At 47.3% G+C, this 21,328-nt stretch overlaps 2 protein-coding genes across 2 annotated transcripts in view; one reads left to right on the top strand and one right to left on the bottom strand.

The window, feature by feature from the left end:
- LOC311445039 (acyl-coenzyme A synthetase ACSM4, mitochondrial-like) overlaps positions 1 to 21,328 on the bottom strand; it is a 184,677-nt gene that overhangs the window by 119,883 nt on the left and 43,466 nt on the right. The window lies entirely within an intron of this gene.
- On the top strand, positions 4,108 to 20,067 carry GPR139 (G protein-coupled receptor 139). Its single transcript, XM_084536698.1, has 2 exons — positions 4,108 to 4,265; positions 18,280 to 20,067. The coding sequence occupies exons 1-2, from the start codon at positions 4,145 to 4,147 to the stop codon at positions 19,212 to 19,214; spliced, it is 1,056 nt and encodes a 351-aa protein (XP_084392824.1). The 5' UTR covers positions 4,108 to 4,144; the 3' UTR covers positions 19,215 to 20,067.

The following is a 21,328-nucleotide window of genomic DNA, read 5'->3' on the forward strand; positions in this document are numbered from 1 at the left end:
ATGAGGTCCCCATAAAGAACTTTCATATTGACATTTCCTTCTAATGGTTCTTATGAGAACGCTAGAAGGCCTTCCTCCCTTTGCAAGCCTGGAGAAACCTGCAGGACATTACTGAGAAAGACAGTCATTTAACCCCAAAGTAAAATTTGATTCAATTGACTCAATTGTTTTGCATGTTAACAGTAAGAAAAGATGCAAATATTGAAGAAAAGGGTTTAATTGCAGAAAAATTGTATACAAGCATCTAATGAAATGAAGTATAATCTATGACTCGCCAGTCTTACAGGTATAATTTGTTCTGCAGTAGCTCTGAGATGAATCCCTCCAGCACTGCTACATAGCTAAGAAAACCTTGATCAGGCCATAAACCAGTTTTCTTGCCAATGTCCCTTGCCTCTTGCAACTGCTAACCCCCTTTTTGGCCCATCTCTCTTCCTTTATGAGACTCCTCAACCTTTCCACTGCCTCTCCCAATCTCTCACACACAGACCGTATGTTAGTCTTCCATTTTCACCTTTGCTGTCTTCCAAGCAAAACTCATGCCACTGTCCTTCAATAATATGACATTTAGTTCTTTCAGATGACTTGAGTCAACTCCTCGTTTCTCCTGAAGTCACCACTGCCTTGCTCCACAGCTTCAGAGGAAGGCGGTATATGTGACTAGCATGTCACTCGAGCTTTCTTCACTGCTTGTGAGTTTATAGCGAGACTCGGTTCCTCTGAAAAATACAAACCTAACCCAGTTCAAGTGGCTCTAGAATTTTAAAAGCAAAGTATAAGCTCCTCTAATGCAGTGTGTCATGCAAGGAATAAACTGCTCTTTGGAAAAGAATAAACATCACTCATTGTTTGAGTACATGATTGTTTATGAGATGAGAGTCAAAACTCCAGAGCCCTTCTCCTATCACTGTTACCCAAGAAGCAGACCACTGCCCTTCTCACTGCAGGCTTGATGATACACGTAAATGTCATCCCTTTGGAAAGTGGCTATAAAACAGTGAGGACATTAAAAATAAACATCTTTAAGTAGAAGCAAGCATTGTGGTTACTTCTGAATTGGCTTTATTGATGTTTCTTTATGTCTGAGGTTCTGTTACTGCAGAAGTCAGAGAGTAGAATAACCAAAACCTTTTCATTTAGGCCAAGAATTTGTTTGAAGTTGTTTGAAGGACAAAAAAAACCAAACAACTCAAATCATCTTTTACCCTCTGAACACAAGAGCAATCTTCACATTCATTTACTTCGGGGATTTCACTCTGACATATTCCAAATTATTTCATTAATTTGACCTCAGTGAAGCAAATGCAAATCAGACCTGGAAACCTGGTCCATTCTGCATTAGAAGCCCCCGGCTCACCAAGAAATGTATCTGTTTCTGTGCAGATTTGCATGCAGGAAGGCAGAGAAGCTCTTCAATGAGCTTTAAACAAGTTAACTGAGCTACCAGAAGAAAAATCCTTTTCTCTTGCCTCTCCATTTGCAGGCCAGGGCAGAGGAAGGGTTAGTGAAAATGAACACATTTTCCATTTTTTCCCATTATACAAAGGAAATGCATCAGATGCAACAGAGTCCCATGCAACTTGGAGACTGGAGTGAGAGTTCAAAGCAGAGAGATGGGAAAATATTAATTTTCTTACGACCAAAAGTTCCCGGCATACAAGCAGCTACCTGAACCGTGCCCCGGAGACAACTCTAACTCTGAGGAAACTAATGCTACAATTATAGAAATCTCTCCAGGGAAGTCCTATTGCTCAGGATGTTTAAAACTAGGCCAGACAGAACAGTGGCAGAAGCACAACAGAAAATGGATGACATAGACGCTTCCTTAGCCTCTAGCTTCTGTGGGATTTCACTGGTGTTAATCAGGAAGCTGAGACCCACGGCGCTGCAAACCAAGTGTATGAGGCATTCTAACCATCACTACCAGAGTGCCAAACCACTACTCCACTGCCATCTCCTCCTTTTGTACGTTTCTTTGCTGATAAACTTCAAGTCAAAACAGTGAGTCATGCTTTCGGTCCTGCTGATGCATTTACGCTGCCTAAGAAAAGGTTCCAGGAATCACCACTTCACTTTCAGTAGGCAGTAAAAGATCTTTCCTCATCAGCTGTATTGCAGGAGCACAAGAAGGAACTATACTTTTTCAAATAACAAGAAGAAAACCTTTCGGTTAAAAATCTGGAAAAAACAGGAAGAGCTGAATTCACAGAACTTTATATCTTATTATCACACCCACCACATACACTGTTTTATGCAACTCTGTGAGTTATTTGAATGAACTGTTTCAAAAGGTTTCTTTTTAAAGGGGACGCATTCACTTACAGGTCATATGAGCAGACTCTAACCATCTTTAAGGCTACATTCACAGACAACTACTGAAAAAGAAGAGGAAAAGTGTATTCTTTTTCCAGCATGTTTAACCTGAGATGCTTGACAACAGTTTTAGCACAGTTCAAAAAGTCCTCTTCTATTAAATATTTTAAGCATGTGAATAATCTCACTAAGTCTCCCAGCAAAGTAACTTCCTCAAGTCTCTACAGGATCAGAGCCTTGCTTGCCCCCTCTTTGTGTTTCCAAACAGAAACGAAACCACCTTTCAAACAAGATCATGGAAACCCAAAGACATCATGCTTTTGCTTCGTAACTTGATGATCTGTCAGTTTTTGCCCTAATGGTGCCTTCTCATCTATAACACTCTTTTATGCTGTATTATTATGCACAGACCACATCTTTGCTTAGTTTTACAAATCACACATTATGTTCTTATGCCTATCCCAACAGAACTGTTTCTTTGACAAGCTCCACATATATTACGTACATACATACTTGCAGCCATAGAAATCAGTGGGATTCTTCCCACACACAGCACCAGGCTGTGGACTTAAACCCCACACACATTTGATGATACAAACTTGTTTTCTGCCCAATGAAAGTGCACTGTAATTAAGCACCTACTTTATCATTAGCCAACAACCTCCTGCACCTGTCAATACGCTGCCAGCCATCCAGCCCGCTAACCGGTAGCACAAAATACTGTGCTCCACCAGCTTAACATAACAATCATACCTCCAAATCCTTTATTAATTACATGTGCTTTATGTGCTGAAACACACAAATGCTACGGAATTGGTGGAGAACATTTTCAAAATCCCAGTTTCCCTTTTGCTTTGCCGCACCTGAATTGCATGCGTGTCCTTAGGCCATGGGGGGGGGCGCGGCGTCTTGCACTGCTGGCAGTCCAGGCGGTGCTGTGGGGAGGAGAGTGACAGCACAATTAACCCCAGGTTTGGGTTTCAATTTTTACAGATGAAACCCCTCATGTCAGGGCTTACTACTTTCTTCCTAGCTGGTTTCGAGGCACAATACAGGGCTGACAGCTGACGGGCAGGTATGCCACCAACAAAACCTGTCAGAGCTTTTTCTTTTGCCCTGATGGTTGCGCACTGACTTGGCAAAATCTCCTTTTTCACAGAATCACAGAGTCCCAGACTGGCCGAGGCTGGAAGGGAGCTCTGCAGACCACCCAGTCCAACCCCCTGCTAAGCAGGCTCTCTCAGAGCACATTGTGCGGGATGGCATCGAGGCAGGTTTCGAACACCTCCAGAGGAGAGCGCACGACCTCTGTGGGCAGCCTGTCCCCATGCTCTGTCACCTCATAGCACAGAGGTGCCCCCTCGTATTGAGCTGGAACCTTCTGGGCTTCAGTTCGTGCCCGCTGCCTCCCCTCCTCTCGCCGGGAAAACTAAAGAGAGACCGGCCGTGTCCTCTCGACACCCTCCCCTGTGTTTGCTGCCTTTCAGTGAGGGAACAGCTCGCTGCTCTCCAACCCACCCGCGGTGCCAGGGGCCCTTCTCTCCTCATCCCGCCGCGCCTCAGCAGCCGCGGTCCCGCCTCCGGGGGCGGGCGGGCCCCGTCCAGCGGGTGGCAGCGGCGGGGCCGGGGGGCGAGGCTGGGCCGCCTGAGGCAGGGGCTGGGGCTGGGGCTGGGGCTGGCCTCGCCCCCTGCCCGCCCCTCGGCCCTGCGCCGCCCGGCCGGGGGCGCTCCGTGAGGTGCCGGTGCCGGTTCCTCCCGCCGCGGGGGCCGCGCCGCCAGCACCGAGCGCGTGAGGGGCGGGCGGGCGGCGGCGAGCGGGGAGAGCGGGTCGATGGAGCACAACCACCTCCACCTCCACAACGGCTCCCTCCTGGCGCACCACCGCTATGGCTGCGGCTTGGGGTACGCGCCCGTCGTCTACTACAGCCTGCTGCTGTGCCTCGGGCTGCCAGGTGAGTGCCGCTCCCCAGGCGGCTGCGGGCTCCGGGGGCTGCGGGATCGCTGCGGAGGGAGCCGCCGGGGTGCCCGCAGCCCGCCCCTCGCCGCCCAGCCTCGGCCCGCAGCGAAGTTTTTGCCTCCGCCACACGCGAGGTGGAGCGGCAGCGGGCAGCGGGGCGCTGGGGCTGTCCCCTGGCACGGCGGGGGCGAGGAGAGGTGCGAGGGTGCGGGTTTTCTGGCGCTTTCCTGGAGGAGCCGGAGCGGGGACGGAGCGCCCTGCCCGAGGCTCGGGGTTGGCCGGGCAGCGGGCTTGGGAGCCCGGAGCCATCTGGAAAGTCAGCTCCTGGGGGCTGCGCTCCGCAGAGGTGATGGAAATGCTCACCCCGAGCTCCCTGAGCACGGTCCTGAGCTGGGCAGGCAGTCCCAGCTCGCTGCCTCCAGCCTCCAGGCGGTGCGACCCGCAGCACTGCTTCCCGCTTAGAAAGGGGACAAAGACAAGGCGGGGATGCTGGGGGAAGCAGGGGATGAGAAAAGGAAGAGAGACCCCAAAATGAGTGGGGTGGAAGGGAAGTTCCAGGCTCGGTGTGAACACCTGTGTGGTACCGCTGCCGCACACGGGTACCATGGCTCAAAATGCCCAGATGCCACACGAGCATCATATCAGCATCCCTGTCTCGGCCGAGGACCCGGCAGGTTTTTCCTCCCGGGGGTCTGTCTGAGGCTGTCAGCGAGGCAGTGGGGACTGCAGGGAGCTGTGCCTGCAGCACCCCCTCTGCACTTACAGATGGGGGCTTCAGCAGGCGAGGGAACATCGGGCTTACTCCCTGACTCGGCTCTTCCAGCCTCAGAGTGACTTACAGCGATCCCAAGGACAGGCGCAATGAGTCGGGCAAAGTTAGAGCAAGCGGCATTGCCGAGCCGAGACGAGACAGCATTCAAAGGGTGCAATTTGGGAGAGTTTGGTTGTGTCTAGCTACTGCTGCACATTTAAAGTGGCATACAGATGGCAAGCAGCACTGGTAGTTAATAGTCTGCAATTTCTAGATGTTTTGTTCACCTTAATTTCTCTGGCTTAGAAAATAATATTCTCCAAGCAATTAATTCACAGAAAAATTTTTTAATCAGACATGAAGAGAAGCCTGCCTCTGAACAGCACACATGCAATTACCACTCTGCATATGAATTGATGTTCTTTGTGCGTTTTTTTTCATTTCTCCCTGGCTTATAATTAAATTTTGAAGACTGGCTAATAGTTCAGAGAACTGGAAAGTTAGGTCCTGCATTTACCCACAGAGCATGCAGGGCACTGGCAAGTGTCTGTGCTCCACAGCATCAGTGAGCCTCAGCCCTGACCTGAAGGGACCCAGCCAGCAGGGCTGAGGAGGTGGTTTCCTCTTCATTGATTCCTCAGATCTCCGCAGTAATGACAGGCTCCAATTTCAGCATCTATCCTCTAGGAACTGACCAGGACCCTCTCAAGATTATCCAGTGAAGAAGTTGTCATGAGCGGTCTGTGACTAAGCTTGCCTTTGTATGTCTCTTAAACGGGGGAAAATCTTACGTGTGTAGACAAGAAAATTCACTTAATGAGTGTTCTGCACATACTTGCACCAGCTCCCTAGGGATACTACATTGTAATTACAGACCTAACGCTGCCATTCTAAGAACATGCTTAAAATCAGTGAAGGATCCAAAGTAGCAATGGTGACATGCATTTCTGAAGAGCTCAGACATCCGTTTGATTAGAGAACCAGCAATAGCACTTAACAGAACTAACCAAAACATTTGGTGGTGCAACACTGCTGAGCTCAGTGGTTTTACATCAGGTGTTAGCGCATCAGCTTGGTCAGTGCATGTTATCTGAGGGTAACGTTGGTGCTAACACCTGGAAACACCGTACATGTACAGGATGCTGAGTAAATGCACAGTGTGCTGCATGCCTGAGGAACTTAAGATTCTCATTTTGACATTGCAAGAGATGAAAACTAGCAGGGTAAGTTTAGGGGAAGACAGCCAAGCTTCCTTGAGGATGTGGTACAAGGTGAGAACAGTGCTAAAGAGACCTTTTTGTCTTTTAATTTGAAGCCACACTACAGTTTTCTAACATTAGAAAACTCTAGAGGTAATGCACATATTTACCTGATAGACAAAGAGCCGTGAAGTCTGTGGGATCTAAGTAATCAGCTTTGCAGGGTGCCAACAATTTGAGAGAAACATCGTCTAGGACCTGTCCTCAAACGGAGCACCAGTGCAGTGTTTTGCTGACATGGCAATGGTTAACTCCTTGCTGCAAGTCTTGGACAGGACCGATGAGAGGGGAAAACATTTAACTGTTTTTGCCTTTTCTGCTCTGGTGCCTGAAGGAAATTTCACTAACTCAACAACTCCACTTTGAGGCCAAGCTATGCCAGGCCTGATTGTGTATGCAGAGAAAGCATCGTTTCCCTCACTTGTATAACCCAGGCATCTGAGCAGATCCTTTTCTCAGCAGTGGCTCTTTCTCCCCTCCGTTCACCCAGGCACCAGAAAGTCTGGAAAAGGCAGAGACAAAAGAGGGAAAAGTGAACTCCCTTTGCCCTTCGGTGTAACGGCAGTGCACACAGGGACAAGAGCAAGGCCGTCCCCTGCAGAGGCGCAGCAGCAGATGAACCACTGCACGCCAACCCTCCGCAGTCAGGTACTGTGCACCAGGGTGGCTGCACCCTGCACCCTTCCCAGACCGTGCCTTGTGCCCAGCTGAGGTCTGTTCTTTTCTCTCTAGGCACAGGCTGACAAGACAGAGAAACATACTGCTTTCTGAAACTCATTTTGAGTTCAGATGTGCAAATTCCTGTTCAGAGAGGTGGCTGGCAAGCACGTGGTCCCACCCCTGGGATGCTGAGGGAACAGACTGCACAGGACAGTGAGGAGCAGAGAGGTGGTGTTGCTGGAACTGGGGTGATGCTACCGCAGCAGGGGCAGTGCTACAATTCACAGAGCTGTTCTGCAGCCCCAGTGCTGCCTTCCCTGCACTTGCCCCCTTCTGTCAGCCAAGGAGGACCTCTGAATCACAGAATCATCTAGGTTGGAAGAGATCTCCAAGATCACCAAGTCCACCCTCTGACCTAACACTAACAAGTCCTCCGCTAAACCGTATCACTAAGCTCTAAATCTAAACATCTTTTAAAGACCTCCAGGGATGAAAAAATACGGAACGCTTCATGAAAGCACCTCCAGTTGGCTGGGAGGTGAGAGAGGGGCTGCCGGAAGGCTTAACGGAGGCATTGCTTGATTTAGTGAGAGAAAATGTCAGAGGAGAGGTGTTGTTGAACACGGGGGAGGGAATTGCTCTGATTCAGTCAAGGAGAAGGCTGGTAAGGTAGAAAGCAAAGAGCAACAAGTATCAGCTCTCCGTCCATCTCCTTGCTGATGAGCTGCACAAAGCAGCTTCACCAAAGAGCTGTGGCTGCAGCGGTGCCTTCAAACAGCCGGGAAGGTCAGGCACAGAAGCAGCGGCACTCACTGCAGACAGCTGGCTTTGACCCTGATTCCTGCTTCGCAAGGAGGTGCAGCAGCAACAGAATTGCTGTGCAATCTCTTTCCCCTTCGGGGGTATAGCGTACTGCTAAAAGGACATGGTGGCAGCATTTCCTAAATCAGGGCCTGACCTGATCCATGCTTCCTGGGGTTTCCTCCTCCTGACAGTGCTGCGAGGCAGCGTGCAGGCTGCTTTCCTCACTGCACCATGTCTGGCTCACTTTGACCCACAGCACAGGGCACATGCCCAGCACCCTTAAGCCCTTGGGAGATAACACTTGCACAGGTGCCCCAGGGAAATGCTACTTCAAGCTGGCTGCTTGCAGAGCCTGGTTCACAGATGTTTCTTTCATTCATGCTTTAGGCTTCTGCTTAAAACCAACTTAAATACAGATTTGGGACTTCAGAAGGGCGGGAAAGCAGCCTGGACACACATGGCAGAAGGGTACCTCCAACTGGAGAGCAGGAACAGATAGCTTTTGTGTCAGACCTGCTGCTGAGCAAGGTGGCACAGAGATGGGGACAACCCAGGTCATTCACACCCCAGCTGTGCACAGAGCACACTCGGTGGGCTGCACGCAGAGGGAGGGAAGCTGTAGCCTGGACATAGAGGAGTGTGTGAGCTCAGCAGGGGTGCCTACCCTTTTTAACGTTGTCAGGGGAGGGTTACACCTTACAGACCTTCCCCGAACAGCTGACAGCAAGGCAGATGCTTCCTTAGGGTGTTGGATTAGCATGCAGGTGTGTAACGTTTGCACTGCACCTGTGCAAAATGCAGCATAGGCGCAGGCAAGCTGAAATGGTGGAGAAGTCCTGCTGGAGCCTTCTCCCCGTATGTAGCCTGGAGTAAGGAGGCTGTGCAGGGAGGCACTTAAGCCAGGGTAATGGTCCTGGCAGGGCACGTACTGCTGGTGGGCTGCAGGTTGAGCATCCCTGATCCAAGAGAACAATGCCCTGTCTGTGTGGTAAAAGATCTGCAGCCCATAGACTAAGTTTTTGTATATTCTGCAGACATAAGCACAAATGGTACGCGGCAGTTATCCAGGTCATTACTAGCTGGCTGACTTCTAGGAGCATTTGAGGTGGGAAGTGGAGGCAGACAGAGAGAGCGATGCAGGAGAGAACAGAAGAATTGTGCAGAAGAGAGCAGCAGAGACAGGAGGTGGGAGAAGCAGCTGAGCATTCCTTTTGGGCTGCTGCCACTAGTAGAGTGGAAAAGAGGAGAGAGTGCACGGAGTTCACCTGGGTGAAGTTTTACCAGATGATAAAAACTAAGAGCAAAAAATCTGATGTGGCATGACAATGTAAAGAAAGGAAGAGGGGAGGAGATGAGGTAGTGGTGTGCACAGAACAAACAGAAGGAAGCTGAGCGTGTGCACAGCGCAGCACAGCTCCTTCAGCTCCACGGTGGTGTCGGGAACAGGACCTGAAGAGCTTTGCCATCTCTGTGCTTACAGGCACGACCCAGTAAGGAAGAGGAGCAGGCAGAGGGGCAGGTAGCAATGTGTGTTGGTGACTCACGTGGCAGGTAGCAGCCAGTGAATACCAAAACAGGCAGTAGGAAGGTGGACACACTGCACACTTATTCAGGAGCATCTGACCCATTTTGGATTTTTACCGTCTACTTAGTATATTCTTCTGCAACCCCAGTACAGGTTTCTGATTAAAGTGAGCATTTCCAACACCTCAATAAATAGCCCTTCATAACAACACACCTGAACAATAGAAGTACCAAAAGAAGAGCTGAAAATGAGTGGGAGAATTGTTACACACAGAGTTATGACTTTGAAAAACCAGCACTCTTCATCTGCCGCTCATTAGAGAGACTTCACGCAGTAAATAAGAACTGAACCCTCCCAAGGCCTGATTCAACCCCAATTTTATTCAAAGACCATACTTTCTTTGACTTAAAATCTGAATTGGACCCAAAGCCAGTACATTGCATCCTGCTAAAGGAGAACAAATAAATTGGCAGAACTTTCGCTCAGCAACCAAAGGGCACTGCAGCACAGTACAGTAGCAAGGTGGACAGAGAGGGGAACAAAACTTCAGCCAACACACTTAAAATGAATCACTTCCTACTGTAAAATGAATGCTTTTTCTTTAAGGAAAGAAGAATCATTATGAAAAAGAATATATTCCTTACAGTGCTCCTGCACAGAAACGGTGACAGCAAGGCGTGCAGATGGAAGCTGTTTAGCTCGGTCAGTCTGTCCGGAGACTGTGCCCACTGGAAGCCTTGCAGCCTGAAAGGAAGCGTATGGCAGAGCCCGTGCTGATGCAGAAGAGGACTTGATATTGCATCTCTGAACACCACTACAAAGCACAACTGCTAACTTAGGTTTTGTTCTGCCACATTAGCAGGAAACAACGCAGTCAGGGCTGTAATGATAACGAGGTGCGATACTGGGGAGGCTCAGCAGACTATGAAGTGCACAACCTTGTATGGCAGGCTGCAAAAATGGATTGGGAAGGAAAATCTCCGGAGGATATTTTTCCTTGGTATGACAACGATACAATAGAGAGAGCACAGCCAGTTTTCACTGTAGGTGGGTAATGCGGAGCCCCCAGTTGTTAAGAAGTCAAGCCATTCAAAAGCACTAGGCAGCCTAATACCCCGCTGGTCTTCATCCACCCCATTACTTAGTTCTCTCCTCCTCCTCTTTCTGCTCCCCTCCATAAAATCGGGGTGAATCAGCAGACACAAGCCAGCAGGAGAAAGCCTTCATCCACACACGTCAAAACAATTTACTGTAGGCAGACAAACAAAACCGAGATTTCCTGACCTGATGCTCTCTCTGCATTCACAGGCCAAGCACAAAACAATCCCTAGGCACAAAGGCTTTCACCTCCTGTTTCAGGTGGTCTTTTTGAGACTTTAATCTCTTTTCCTATTAACTTTGAGATACAAAGAAGAGAAACAAAGCCAGAATTATTTCCTTGAGCACAGGAGACCTCACACACAGTTTTCATTCTTCACAGTAAAGATACGTATTTATGTCAAGATCTTAAACTCCACAATGCAGAGCACTGTCCGTGCCATTCAGGGGGTGACAGGATAGGAGAAGGTTGTATTGGGTTGCTTCTCAGGACACCAGTACAATCATGCAGAGGGAATGAAGCAGGAGCAGCTAAGTAGGACCATGATTAGCAGTGTAGAAGAAGACCAAGAGGAGTTTTTTCCCTTTAACCATGGAAGAGAAGATAAGCCTGCCTATTAACACACTGAACACATTTTTTTTTTTTTCATTGAAATTATTTTGTATCATCTGAAACAGAGCGCCCCTGGACACTTGTCCAACTTTTCAATCATCAGGTGCATTGACTGCACAGGTAGGTGCACTGAAGGTTGCTCTTGGTTTCAGGACAAATTGCCTGTCAGTCAGCTCCTTCCAACTAGGACGTTTCACAAACATTTGTGCATTCCAGATGTGATTTGTTCAATGTCCAGGCTGGCACACTAAAGAGCAATGTATCTAAGTGTGGATGCAGTATGTGCGCAGTGGGGGAAATAAAGCCAAATTGTGATGGTTTTACATAGTCTGTAACTTCCTGCTTATTGTGGAGAGTTGGCATTGTCTCTGAGAAAGCTCAGCCATGGGGCTTGCAAGCATGAACTCCTGCAGTATTAGCTAATGCTTTAGGAAGACATGAGGACTTTGTTTTTAGCAAAACCGCAGTCAAAGGTAAAATCATCTTAATTATTCATGTTCAGTAAAGAATTCATGATATTGCCCTTATGAAATCACCACGTCCCGCTTCCATCCTAGTCATCCCATTGAATACCTTTGGCACTTAACTCAGTGCTCTGATGTTTGATTTCAAGTGGGTAGAATGGTTTTGTTATCCTCAAGCTCAAGTTACCCAGCCTGAGACCTCTAAAATTTTGCCGACAGCCCACGTTCAGAAGCACAGACACCTGCCAAGTGAGACACCCGAATTGCCTTGAAATTCTGTCTGTCCAGCTATGTCACATGAATAACCAAATCCTTTTTATGAGTTCTGCATTATTTTGCAGATTACTTTTTCTCCTCCAGCACAGATTTCTATTAAAAAGCTTTACTGCCGTAGTAGTATGGTGTGAGGCTAGACGTTGAGATGAAAATTTCAGACATTTCCATCCTTGCATAGGTGCCTCTGAGGAAGGCTTTGTGTGGGGAACGTTGAGCTCATTAGAGGCTTTCTGCACTGCAGGCCCAGCTGAGGAAAGGGCATATCCTTGCCTATCCTGTCTCACTATTGATCCAACTTCCTTAAAAATGTACAGCAACTTCACTCCTGCAAGGCTTATTTCTATTTGCACTTATTTCAGTGGTTTTGGAATGCATGAAAAGCCAGTTACTAGAAATACACAAATATACTTTGTGGTGTGTCCATGAGGTGTTCTAGACTCAGCGTTACAGCTCTGAAAACAAAAAAACACATTAGTCGTACCACCCTTGATACTTTTTCTGGAACAATACAGCTGTGTCACTGGGGCCAGCTGTAGGCAACAGGGAAGGGGAAAATATTCCTTTGTCTTTGAGAGACCATACCTGCGTGGGAAGGGCTTATGGTGCTGCTCTGGAGATTGCAGCAGAAGACCATAGGGTGAAAGTCATGTTCTGGCCCAAACGCAGTCGCACAAAGTAAGGGTAGACTCATCACATAGATTAAGAGGGTTAAGACAAGAAGAGGACGACCAGATCCCTCTGACATGACAGCATGTGTCCCTGCCAGTCAGTGTCTGCTGGGCCTCCATGCCTCTTAGTCCAATCTTCCTTCTGGCTGTTTTCATATTGCAAAAACGGTTCTATTTTATGAACACTAGGAGCAAAAGCCTACTCCAACTGTCTAGGAAACCCAAAAGCAATGCAATGTAATTACACCTGTCTGCCAGACAAGTTACTGCACTTAACAAGCCTGAGTGGTTGGCAAGGCTCAAAATGAATACCGGCCATTGGCGTCGCTGCACCATTACAGCGTCTGCGCCCTTGAAAATCGGAGGAAGTGCTTTTGGCTTGGTTAAAATCTTTCTCTGGCCTCAATGACCCAATTATGGCCAGCGCCAGCCATTGAGAAGAGTGCACCATTCAGTGTTCTTTCCCAAAGGTGCCTCAGTTAATAAATGCTGTCACTGAGAAAAAACAACCCTGAAGGCCAGATCTCACTGACAGAGTCTGGCTGGTGACACCAACTCATTAATTCACCTGTGACTTGCAAGGGCAAGGCCGTGCTACACTTCCTCTAGCAGCTGCTAAGTCTTCAGGTTAAAGGTTTCACTTCTGCCCTCCAATCTGGCATGATCTGTCCACGCACATGGGATTTCTAAGCACAAATCATATGAGAGCCTTTCTAGAAGGTGTGAAACCTTCTCAAGTCACAATCCTACACACATTAATGTCACAGCTTTTGTGCTGCTCTTTTTTTGTCTTGAATCCTTCCCCATCCCCTGGGAGACGATGCACGCACCGGCAGTACAGGCTGATGGCTCTTCCCTCCCAAGGGTGAGTGGGTGCATGCATCTCAGCAGCACTCAGACAACTGAACAACAAATAAATCAATTCATTTTAAAATCAGTCCTCACAGGGACTCTCAGAGAAGGAAAAACTTGTATTGCACTAATTATATTCTATAAAGTATCTCTTTACACTTGGCAACTGTTTAAGAAGGGATCTCAGGATATGATTATAAAGGAGCAGAACAAATTACATTAGCCATGAGCAGGCATCGCTCAAAAGGTTGTTCCCAGCTGCTGAAGTGCTGAGTCCAACCCATACCATCTGCAAGAGAAAAACATGGAACTGCCTTACCCTCTTTAATGACAGACGAGATGCAGGGGTCGTTTTAAAAAGAACATCTAACCAGCTATAGCCAGCATCCCTAATAAACAGATGTATACATTGCCATGGCATTTGTTTTTTGAAATCATTCCTGCCGTGTAGCCTCTGTCAGAAATCACCTGTTGTCATCAGTGTCTCCAGAGAGCTCCCACACAAAGTAAAGGCTAAATGCCATTCGCATCTCAGATCTGGTAACCACTGGCAAATGACTGTGTTAGTAACCGTGGTCAGATCAGCCTGCTGAACACAGTACATGTTTACATTTTAATATTGCCTCCTAGCCGAGGGGAAATCATCTATTCCCACCAAGCCAAAACATCCCTTTTTTCAGCATACATTTTTAGTACGTTGAAGTGAAAGTCTCACTGTTTCAAACTATGAAAGAGGTGTGACTAACGTATTTTTCCAAAGCAATTAAAATTTCATGTTCATAAACAGCCTATGTGCCAGTCAGGTGACTAATGCATGGCTGGTAGTTTCATACATTGCACAATGATTCGTAGGGATCCTAGCAACAACTGTATTTGGTAAAAGGTGTCCATTATATCCAGTGACCTAATGTTTGTCGCACTCAGTAAGCGACCCTCGTGGCTACTCCATTTAGGCAGTTTATGATACTGAGCCACTGAACCACACAGTGGGCCTTATTCACAGCCCAGCAGCACTTCCACTTGTGTTGTAAAGGCTATTTCACCGCACAGCCTGCCGCGTACATGCAAAACGTTCTCAATAAAAGAAACAAACCCAAGAAAGATGCCTATTTCTTCTTTAGATAGATAAAACTGCTCTTGCTTAAGCTCACACAGTGATAATGGAAGGAGTTGTGTGAATCTCCCCCAAAAGCCTTGGTCAGGCACTATTAGAGCTATGACTGTAATCCACGAAACAAGGAGCTGGGGAAACAGCGATGCCTTTAGGTTGCAGGCACCGCTTTGAGGCAGCACAGCAGACTGCCCAGGCACTGCAGGAGGCTCAGCGAGGCAGCGTGGCTTTGGTATGGAAAGCAAACCCAAACCCACATGGGAACCAAGGTTACTGCTAAAGGACGATCTCTCTGATACACAGGTTGCCATGTTCTGAGCAGCACAGACAGATGGAGTCTGGGTGTTGGAGACCTTCAGATGCTGTCTTTCAAAGGCAATAGCTCCTCACGATCAAAGGGGAAGAACCAAGACTCCACCAATTCTTACAGTTGCTTCTCATCATCTGCTAGTGACATCTCTTGAGTCTCCAGCCAGCAACTCCCTAATCAAGCCCCAGTTCTCAACTAAATATTTATAAATTTGAAATGCTGCACTGCAGCAAGCGACGCTGGCATAAATTCCCATCTGTCATCCCCTAATCAACTCCCAGCACAGTGATCAATCTTTTTCAATTTCAGATTATCTCAACTACTTAATACCCAGAAAAAACACTGCAAGAAATGGATACTGCCATCCAGGACAATTCAGGGGCACTGACCTATCCAGCAGCTGGAAGCTGCATGCATTTTATAGCACAGAGATATTTTTATATATCCATTATCATCCCAGTCTTTACCCTGACTACAATATTAGAACAAGAATTAGGGTAAATATGGTTAAAATGTGGTCTCTGTCTTAAATGCTCCTGTCCCCTTTGATCAGCAGTAGGTCACCTTTGCCCACAGGAGAGCTCGTGGGGCACTGAGTAGACAGCCAGGAGTCGTGATGGTGCAAGGGCACGGTTGTTCACACGGTACAGTGTTCCCACCCATTTCCCATTTTATTGAGCATTAGGCAGCGTTTAAGGACACACCAAGGACCAAATTAACACTGGCTAGGAAACAGGTGAAGAACCAAATGAGACTTATCCATAACTGCTCTCTGCTTTCCCTACACAGCCTGCAGCAGGAGAAATATTCCCCAACCCTGTGCTACGACACTGCCACACTGGCATCCTTCTGCTACACCCCACTATATATCTGCTTTCACTAAGTCAGTGACGTTACTGTATTTCATATCATCCAGCCAGAAAAAGCACTAATGTGATCCCAGGGAAAGCATTTCCAATACAAGATATTGTAACCCTTGCAGAAAAATTGGACAGAGCTTGCATGTACTTTTGTCAGATCAATTTTCTAATCCAGCTCACCAAGCAAAGCTTGCTGGCGTTAGACGGATAACTTGCATTTCAGTACATGCTGTTACTGCCGTTGCTGGGAACCCTGAGAAAGGCGGGGGAGAGGGGACAGGAAAGGCCTGCTCATAAATCTGCTCCTGTAGGAAAAAAAAAAAAAAAACAAAAAACAAAAAAAAAAAAAAAAACAAAAAAAAAAAAAAAAAAAAAAAAAACACAAAGAGGGGGTAGGACCAAACAGCAGGGCCCCCAGAACAGGCAGATGATGTGGGGAGCGATGCTGCCGTGCCAGGGCACAGCTCAGCTCCAGCATCCCTGCAGGAGCTCCTCTGCAAGCGTGGCCAGAATTTACCAGCAGGGGCCAAAGTCCCCAGCTGTCCCCCTTGCTGCGTGCAAGCTCCAGCTGCTGGAGTGCATCAAATCCAAAGGATTTAAAGCGGAGGTGAGCACCGTGGGTCACATCCAATATCTGCAAAGCCAAGCTATTCAGCCCAGCTAGCCAAAACCAACAGCGACTGGCACAGTCGAGTCAAATCCCCTGACTCGAGGATTTCCTTGACAGTACATCACTCACCGTACCTCTAGGGCTCATCAGCAGGCACAACAGGTGCATTTTGTAAGCGAGTGATCAAAAAATGGCACAGCAGTTCTGAGTGCATTACCCCCCCGGCCACTCTGAGCTGAAATCCTTGAGATTGCATTCCTGTTAACAGAGGATAGATTCAGGAAAATTCTCTTGAAGGTGATTTCAGACAATACTGTTGGGAAGATTACATAATTTAACCTGGGGAAGGATTCAGTTGATTGTCGTATTTGGTCAAGTTTTGTTCCAAGATACAAAATTAATAAATTCAGCTAATACAGAAATAGGTGACACTTATGAGGGCTATTACTCAAGATCATTCACTCTGCTGCAGTTCATTCCCCTGACGACAGAAATCTGCTCTCAGAAAGCAGACTTCTGAAGGCATTTGCAAAGGAGGAAGTTTTCCCCAGTACCAAGTAAAACAGTTTTAAAATGTGCATTTTCAGTTGTAGGACATAAGTCTCAGGTCAGTGTTACTTCCTTTCTCTCCAGTTTGAAGGAATCCTTACTATTATCATTGATTTGTTTTGGGAAACCCATCAAAGTTTCCAGAAATGTTTGAAGCGGTGAATGCACAGAAGAGGTGATTTATAGAGCACTTACGAAAATGTCAAATACAAACATTTGGCAGTCTGTTATACAGTAAGCTAGTGCTCTGATTTTTAAGCACTACTTCAGGTATTCTAGCCAAGTGATTTAAACTTCTGATGGGAACAATCTTGCCTGTCTCCTTCCAGCCATGCTGCTATTAGGAACTACAGGATTTTTTGTCCTGATTTAGGACTACCCAGTAAGTTCTAGCAAACATAAGCAAGTAGTTAAAATTTGGCTACACCTTACTGCTAAAGCAAAGCTCTCAAGGACTGCAAGGCTTGTTCGTACCCATTGTGGGGAGCTCTGCCAGGCCAGGTGCTGTAGGACCAAGCCCTTTGTAGAGCACTTATATACACTTAGATATTTTATGATCCCTTTTCAACCAGCCAGTAAAGTTTATCTTTAAGTCGAATAGCTGAGTTGCAGCTTCAGAAGTCTGAAACAAACTAGACAGTGAAAACAGCAAAGACAAGATACTGTAGCGTTTCACTGCATTATTATTTGTCATGTACCACTTCTAGGCATGGGTTAGGTGATGGGTTTGTGTTGTGCTCAGAGAGTTGCAAACAGAAGCTTTTTCAGGAAACTCAGGGACATTTACAGTTGTGCTGAGCCAGAACATCCATCATGTCTGATTTGACCAGCAGGATTTCCTTAAAGGCAGTATGACTCCAGAGGCAAAAGACCTTGTAAGCTGGGGAAGGAGCTGAGCTCTGAAGAGCAGCTCTGGATAAGCAAGCAGATCTTTGTTCCGGTGGTGGGAAGAGAAGTGCTTCCCCAGAGCCCATCTGTAGAAGAGCAGGTCAGAGAGGGCTGAGCTGCAAGAGGCACATCCTGGGCAGAGCTGGGAACTTCTCAAAGCCTTGCAAAATACCTCCAGTTCTCAGGAAGAGCCAGGGCCACGTGCTTCCCTGGGAGTCCTCCGATCAATGCAATCCCACTCAAGCCAGATACAGGACCAGCTTGGGCACAGCCCATAAGAGGAGAGCTGCTGTCCTACAGCAGCTGTCTCAGCAGCAAGCCCAACTCACTGCTCCCTCCTGCCACCCCGCACATGGGTGGGGGAACCCGGCACCCCCTGCTCAGGATGCTCCTGCTGTGCCTGCAGCTGCGAGGCCAGCTCCGAGGAGGTGGCAGAGGGCAGCTGGATGCTGCCTAACCCCATATCAGGGCTGAAGGTCCCGGCATGCAAGGACAAGAAGTGACAGTGTAAGGACAGTTGGGAGCAGGGCCACATGCTCCTGTGTGACAGCTGCTCTGAGGGACCCAGCTGCAGCATTTTTCTTTTGGTTTCTTGGATTTTAATAAAGGTCATGTTGCCAAGTGTTTGAACAGAGCCACTGCTCCAAGCAATTGCTCAGAAAAGGTAACGTTATGTCTTAATGGCCTAACTGTGTGTTTCTGTCCCCACAGCAAACATCTTGACAGTCATCATCCTTTCCCAGCTCGTGGCTCGCAGGCAGAAGTCCTCCTATAACTATCTTCTAGCTCTAGCTGCTGCTGACATCCTGGTTCTCTTCTTCATCGTCTTTGTTGACTTCCTCATGGAAGATTTCATCTTAAACAAACAGATGCCTCAGGTACTGGACAAAATAATTGAGGTCTTGGAATTTTCTTCCATCCACACCTCCATCTGGATTACGGTTCCACTAACCATCGATAGGTATATAGCCGTGTGCCATCCACTGAAGTATCATACAGTCTCTTACCCTGCTCGCACTCGAAAAGTCATTGTAAGTGTCTACATCACCTGCTTTTTGACCAGCATTCCCTACTACTGGTGGCCCAACATTTGGATTGAAGACTACATAAGCACATCAATGCATCACGTCCTCATCTGGATCCACTGCTTTACAGTTTACTTAGTGCCCTGCTCCATCTTCTTCATCCTTAACTCGATCATCGTGTACAAGCTGCGACGGAAGAGCAATTTCCGACTGCGAGGGTACTCCACAGGGAAAACAACAGCCATTTTGTTTACTATAACTTCTATTTTTGCCATACTCTGGGCACCAAGAATAATCATGATACTGTATCACCTCTATGTATCGCCTATAAACAACAGCTGGGTGGTACATATTGTGTCGGACATTGCCAATATGCTAGCATTGCTAAACACTGCAATTAATTTCTTCCTCTACTGTTTTATTAGCAAAAGATTTCGCACAATGGCAGCTGCCACGTTGAAAGCCTTCTTTAAGTGTCAGAAGCAACCTGTGCAATTCTATACAAACCATAACTTTTCAATAACAAGCAGCCCTTGGATTTCCCCGGCCAACTCTCATTGCATCAAAATGCTTGTTTACCAGTATGATAAGAATGGAAAGCCTATAAAAATATCACCATGAAGAGGGCAATAGCTGGAGTTTCCAGGTGCAAGTTCTTTACAAGTGGTTACATCTTCAGGATGTAATCTGCTGAAATGGCTGTTTTAAAGAGTGGTCATTTGATTTCATTTCCCTGGGAGGCTGAGGGCAGATGAGACTGTTAGGAGGGAACAGGAGCACTTGATTTAGGAGCAAGAGCGAGAAGGCAAATGCCTCCGTCTCCTACATAGCATTTTGAATGTGCTTCAGAGTTCAAGTCTTAGTATTCAGTCGCACTCAAATGTTTTGCATCCAAACACCAGTGCAGTCCAAAGTCTTTGGAGGGGGAAACCTACAACAGTGTTTAATTAAGACCTTTCAAAACCACCACCAAAGTCTTACTTGACCATGTAGTTCACCATCGACAGAGCAAATGGATGCTTTTAAGTACTGTGGAAGGTGCCATTTCTGTTGCGTGCACTTGCCAAAAATGATGTGTTCTTTCTGACATGAAATACCGCCGCACAGACTTGCTGTCAAGACCTTTTGGCAGTAGGCAGTCCATGAGACACAAACTGTGACAAGCCCTTTTTAGCTCATTTGAGCAAGCTCAAGGACCGATATATGGCCTGTAACAGCCTTGGCACAGAAAGCAACCCTGCAAGCTGCCAGCGTTCATATGTTTTAAGTTATTTGAGATGTGACCAAGAAGGGGAAGCTTGAGGGAGGAAGGTTTCTAGAGCAAAGAACAAAAGCAGCGTATTTTCCCAGCTATTTCAATTAAGGTGTCTAAAGACTTTCAAGTGCGAGGCCAAATCCTGCCTGATGCAGAGCTCCCACAGAAGCTGGTCCTGTGAGGTTTGGAGTGATTACAGCATTCAGATTCCTTGTTAACCTGTGAAGACTCTCAGTTATCCCCCATGTTCAGGCCTTTAGGGAATATATATATTTAAAACCTCAACCTAAGAAAAAAACTGAGTTTTTTTCTTCCTAACAGATTATACCATCCTATTGCAGATTTGCCATTTAATTGTTAATAGACTATTAATTGTTAATAGACTATTTGTGAAAGAAATCCATTAAATCCGTTAAATACTCAACAGTAAAAGCATAGATCAGTTTCAAATATTTACCTTATTTAAAGCAGCTTAACTTCTCTTCCTCCACACTCAAAAACCAGCATCCCAGCAATGCTGGGTGTAGAAAATGAGATTTACAGAAAGGCTGAAAGGGCATTTCTTTTATCTCCTTTTTAGATCTTGGCATGTGGTCTCTCAGAGTCACGTACCCCAAGTTTTTACTTATAATTGGGCACTTTGTACAGCCTTATTGACCGGGAGGGCAGACTTCCTTGCATGGTGAACACAAGCACAACTTGGTCAGTGAACACAGCAGCTTCTCAGTAACTGCAAACAAAACACAGCCCGGTGCTAGCAGTGTGTTTGTGTCTGTGCCCATCTCCATTACCAGCAGGGAGCTCATGGTGCATCTGGGACTAACACAGTGACGTCCCCCGAGGAGGGATCCAGTCTACTCTGCTTTGATGGGATCTGAGGGCTGAAGGCATCCCTCCACAACCTGGGTAGTTCAGCTTTGGTGCACTATCACATCCTAAGAAATCTGCAGAAGTCCTGCTGAGGACAGCAGCCTGGTTTCCTTCTGCCATGCATTTGCACACCTACTCCTACTGGCATCCTGCAAGACCAAAACCCATCCCAAACCCGAGCACGCTTTGGGAAGAAATGGTAGCAGAAGGCACAAGCCACGAAGAGTGGGGCCCCATACAAAGGCTGGCTTACGGACGAAGGGGCTTTCTCAGGAAAAGTCAAGACTTCTCAGGTTGGTCAGGAGCAGAGAGGGGACAGTGAGCAGGTGCCACCCAGTCCTCTGCCAGCAGCAGAGCCACCAGGCTGCAGCAGTGAGGGCCAGCCCACAGCCAGAGATGCTCAGCACTTCCCCACGAGGTGCTCGAGCACCGCTGGACCGTGCTGGTTAGAGCCAGGAGAGGGGCGTGGCTGGCAGAGCAATAGCTGACCCTTGCCAACCTGGGCAACCAAAGGAATGCTACAAGCCCCAGTCTCCTCAGCACTGAAGGGAAGCAAAGAACCCCCTCATGTTCTAGGCTGTTTGTCCCTCTAATCTCAACAAACATCACA

Source organism: Aythya ferina, assembly GCF_964211825.1.
Source record: "Aythya ferina genome assembly, chromosome: 15".
Classification (NCBI taxonomy): domain Eukaryota; kingdom Metazoa; phylum Chordata; class Aves; order Anseriformes; family Anatidae; genus Aythya; species Aythya ferina.

Bases quoted from the DNA above. Each gene is read 5' to 3' on its own strand.
- GPR139 (XM_084536698.1), top strand. From the start codon at position 4,145: ATGGAGCACAACCACCTCCACCTCCACAACGGCTCCCTCCTGGCGCAC. The intron at 4,266-18,279 runs GTGAGTGCCGCT...CTGTCCCCACAG, and splicing joins GCTGTGCCTCGGGCTGCCAG to CAAACATCTTGACAGTCATC.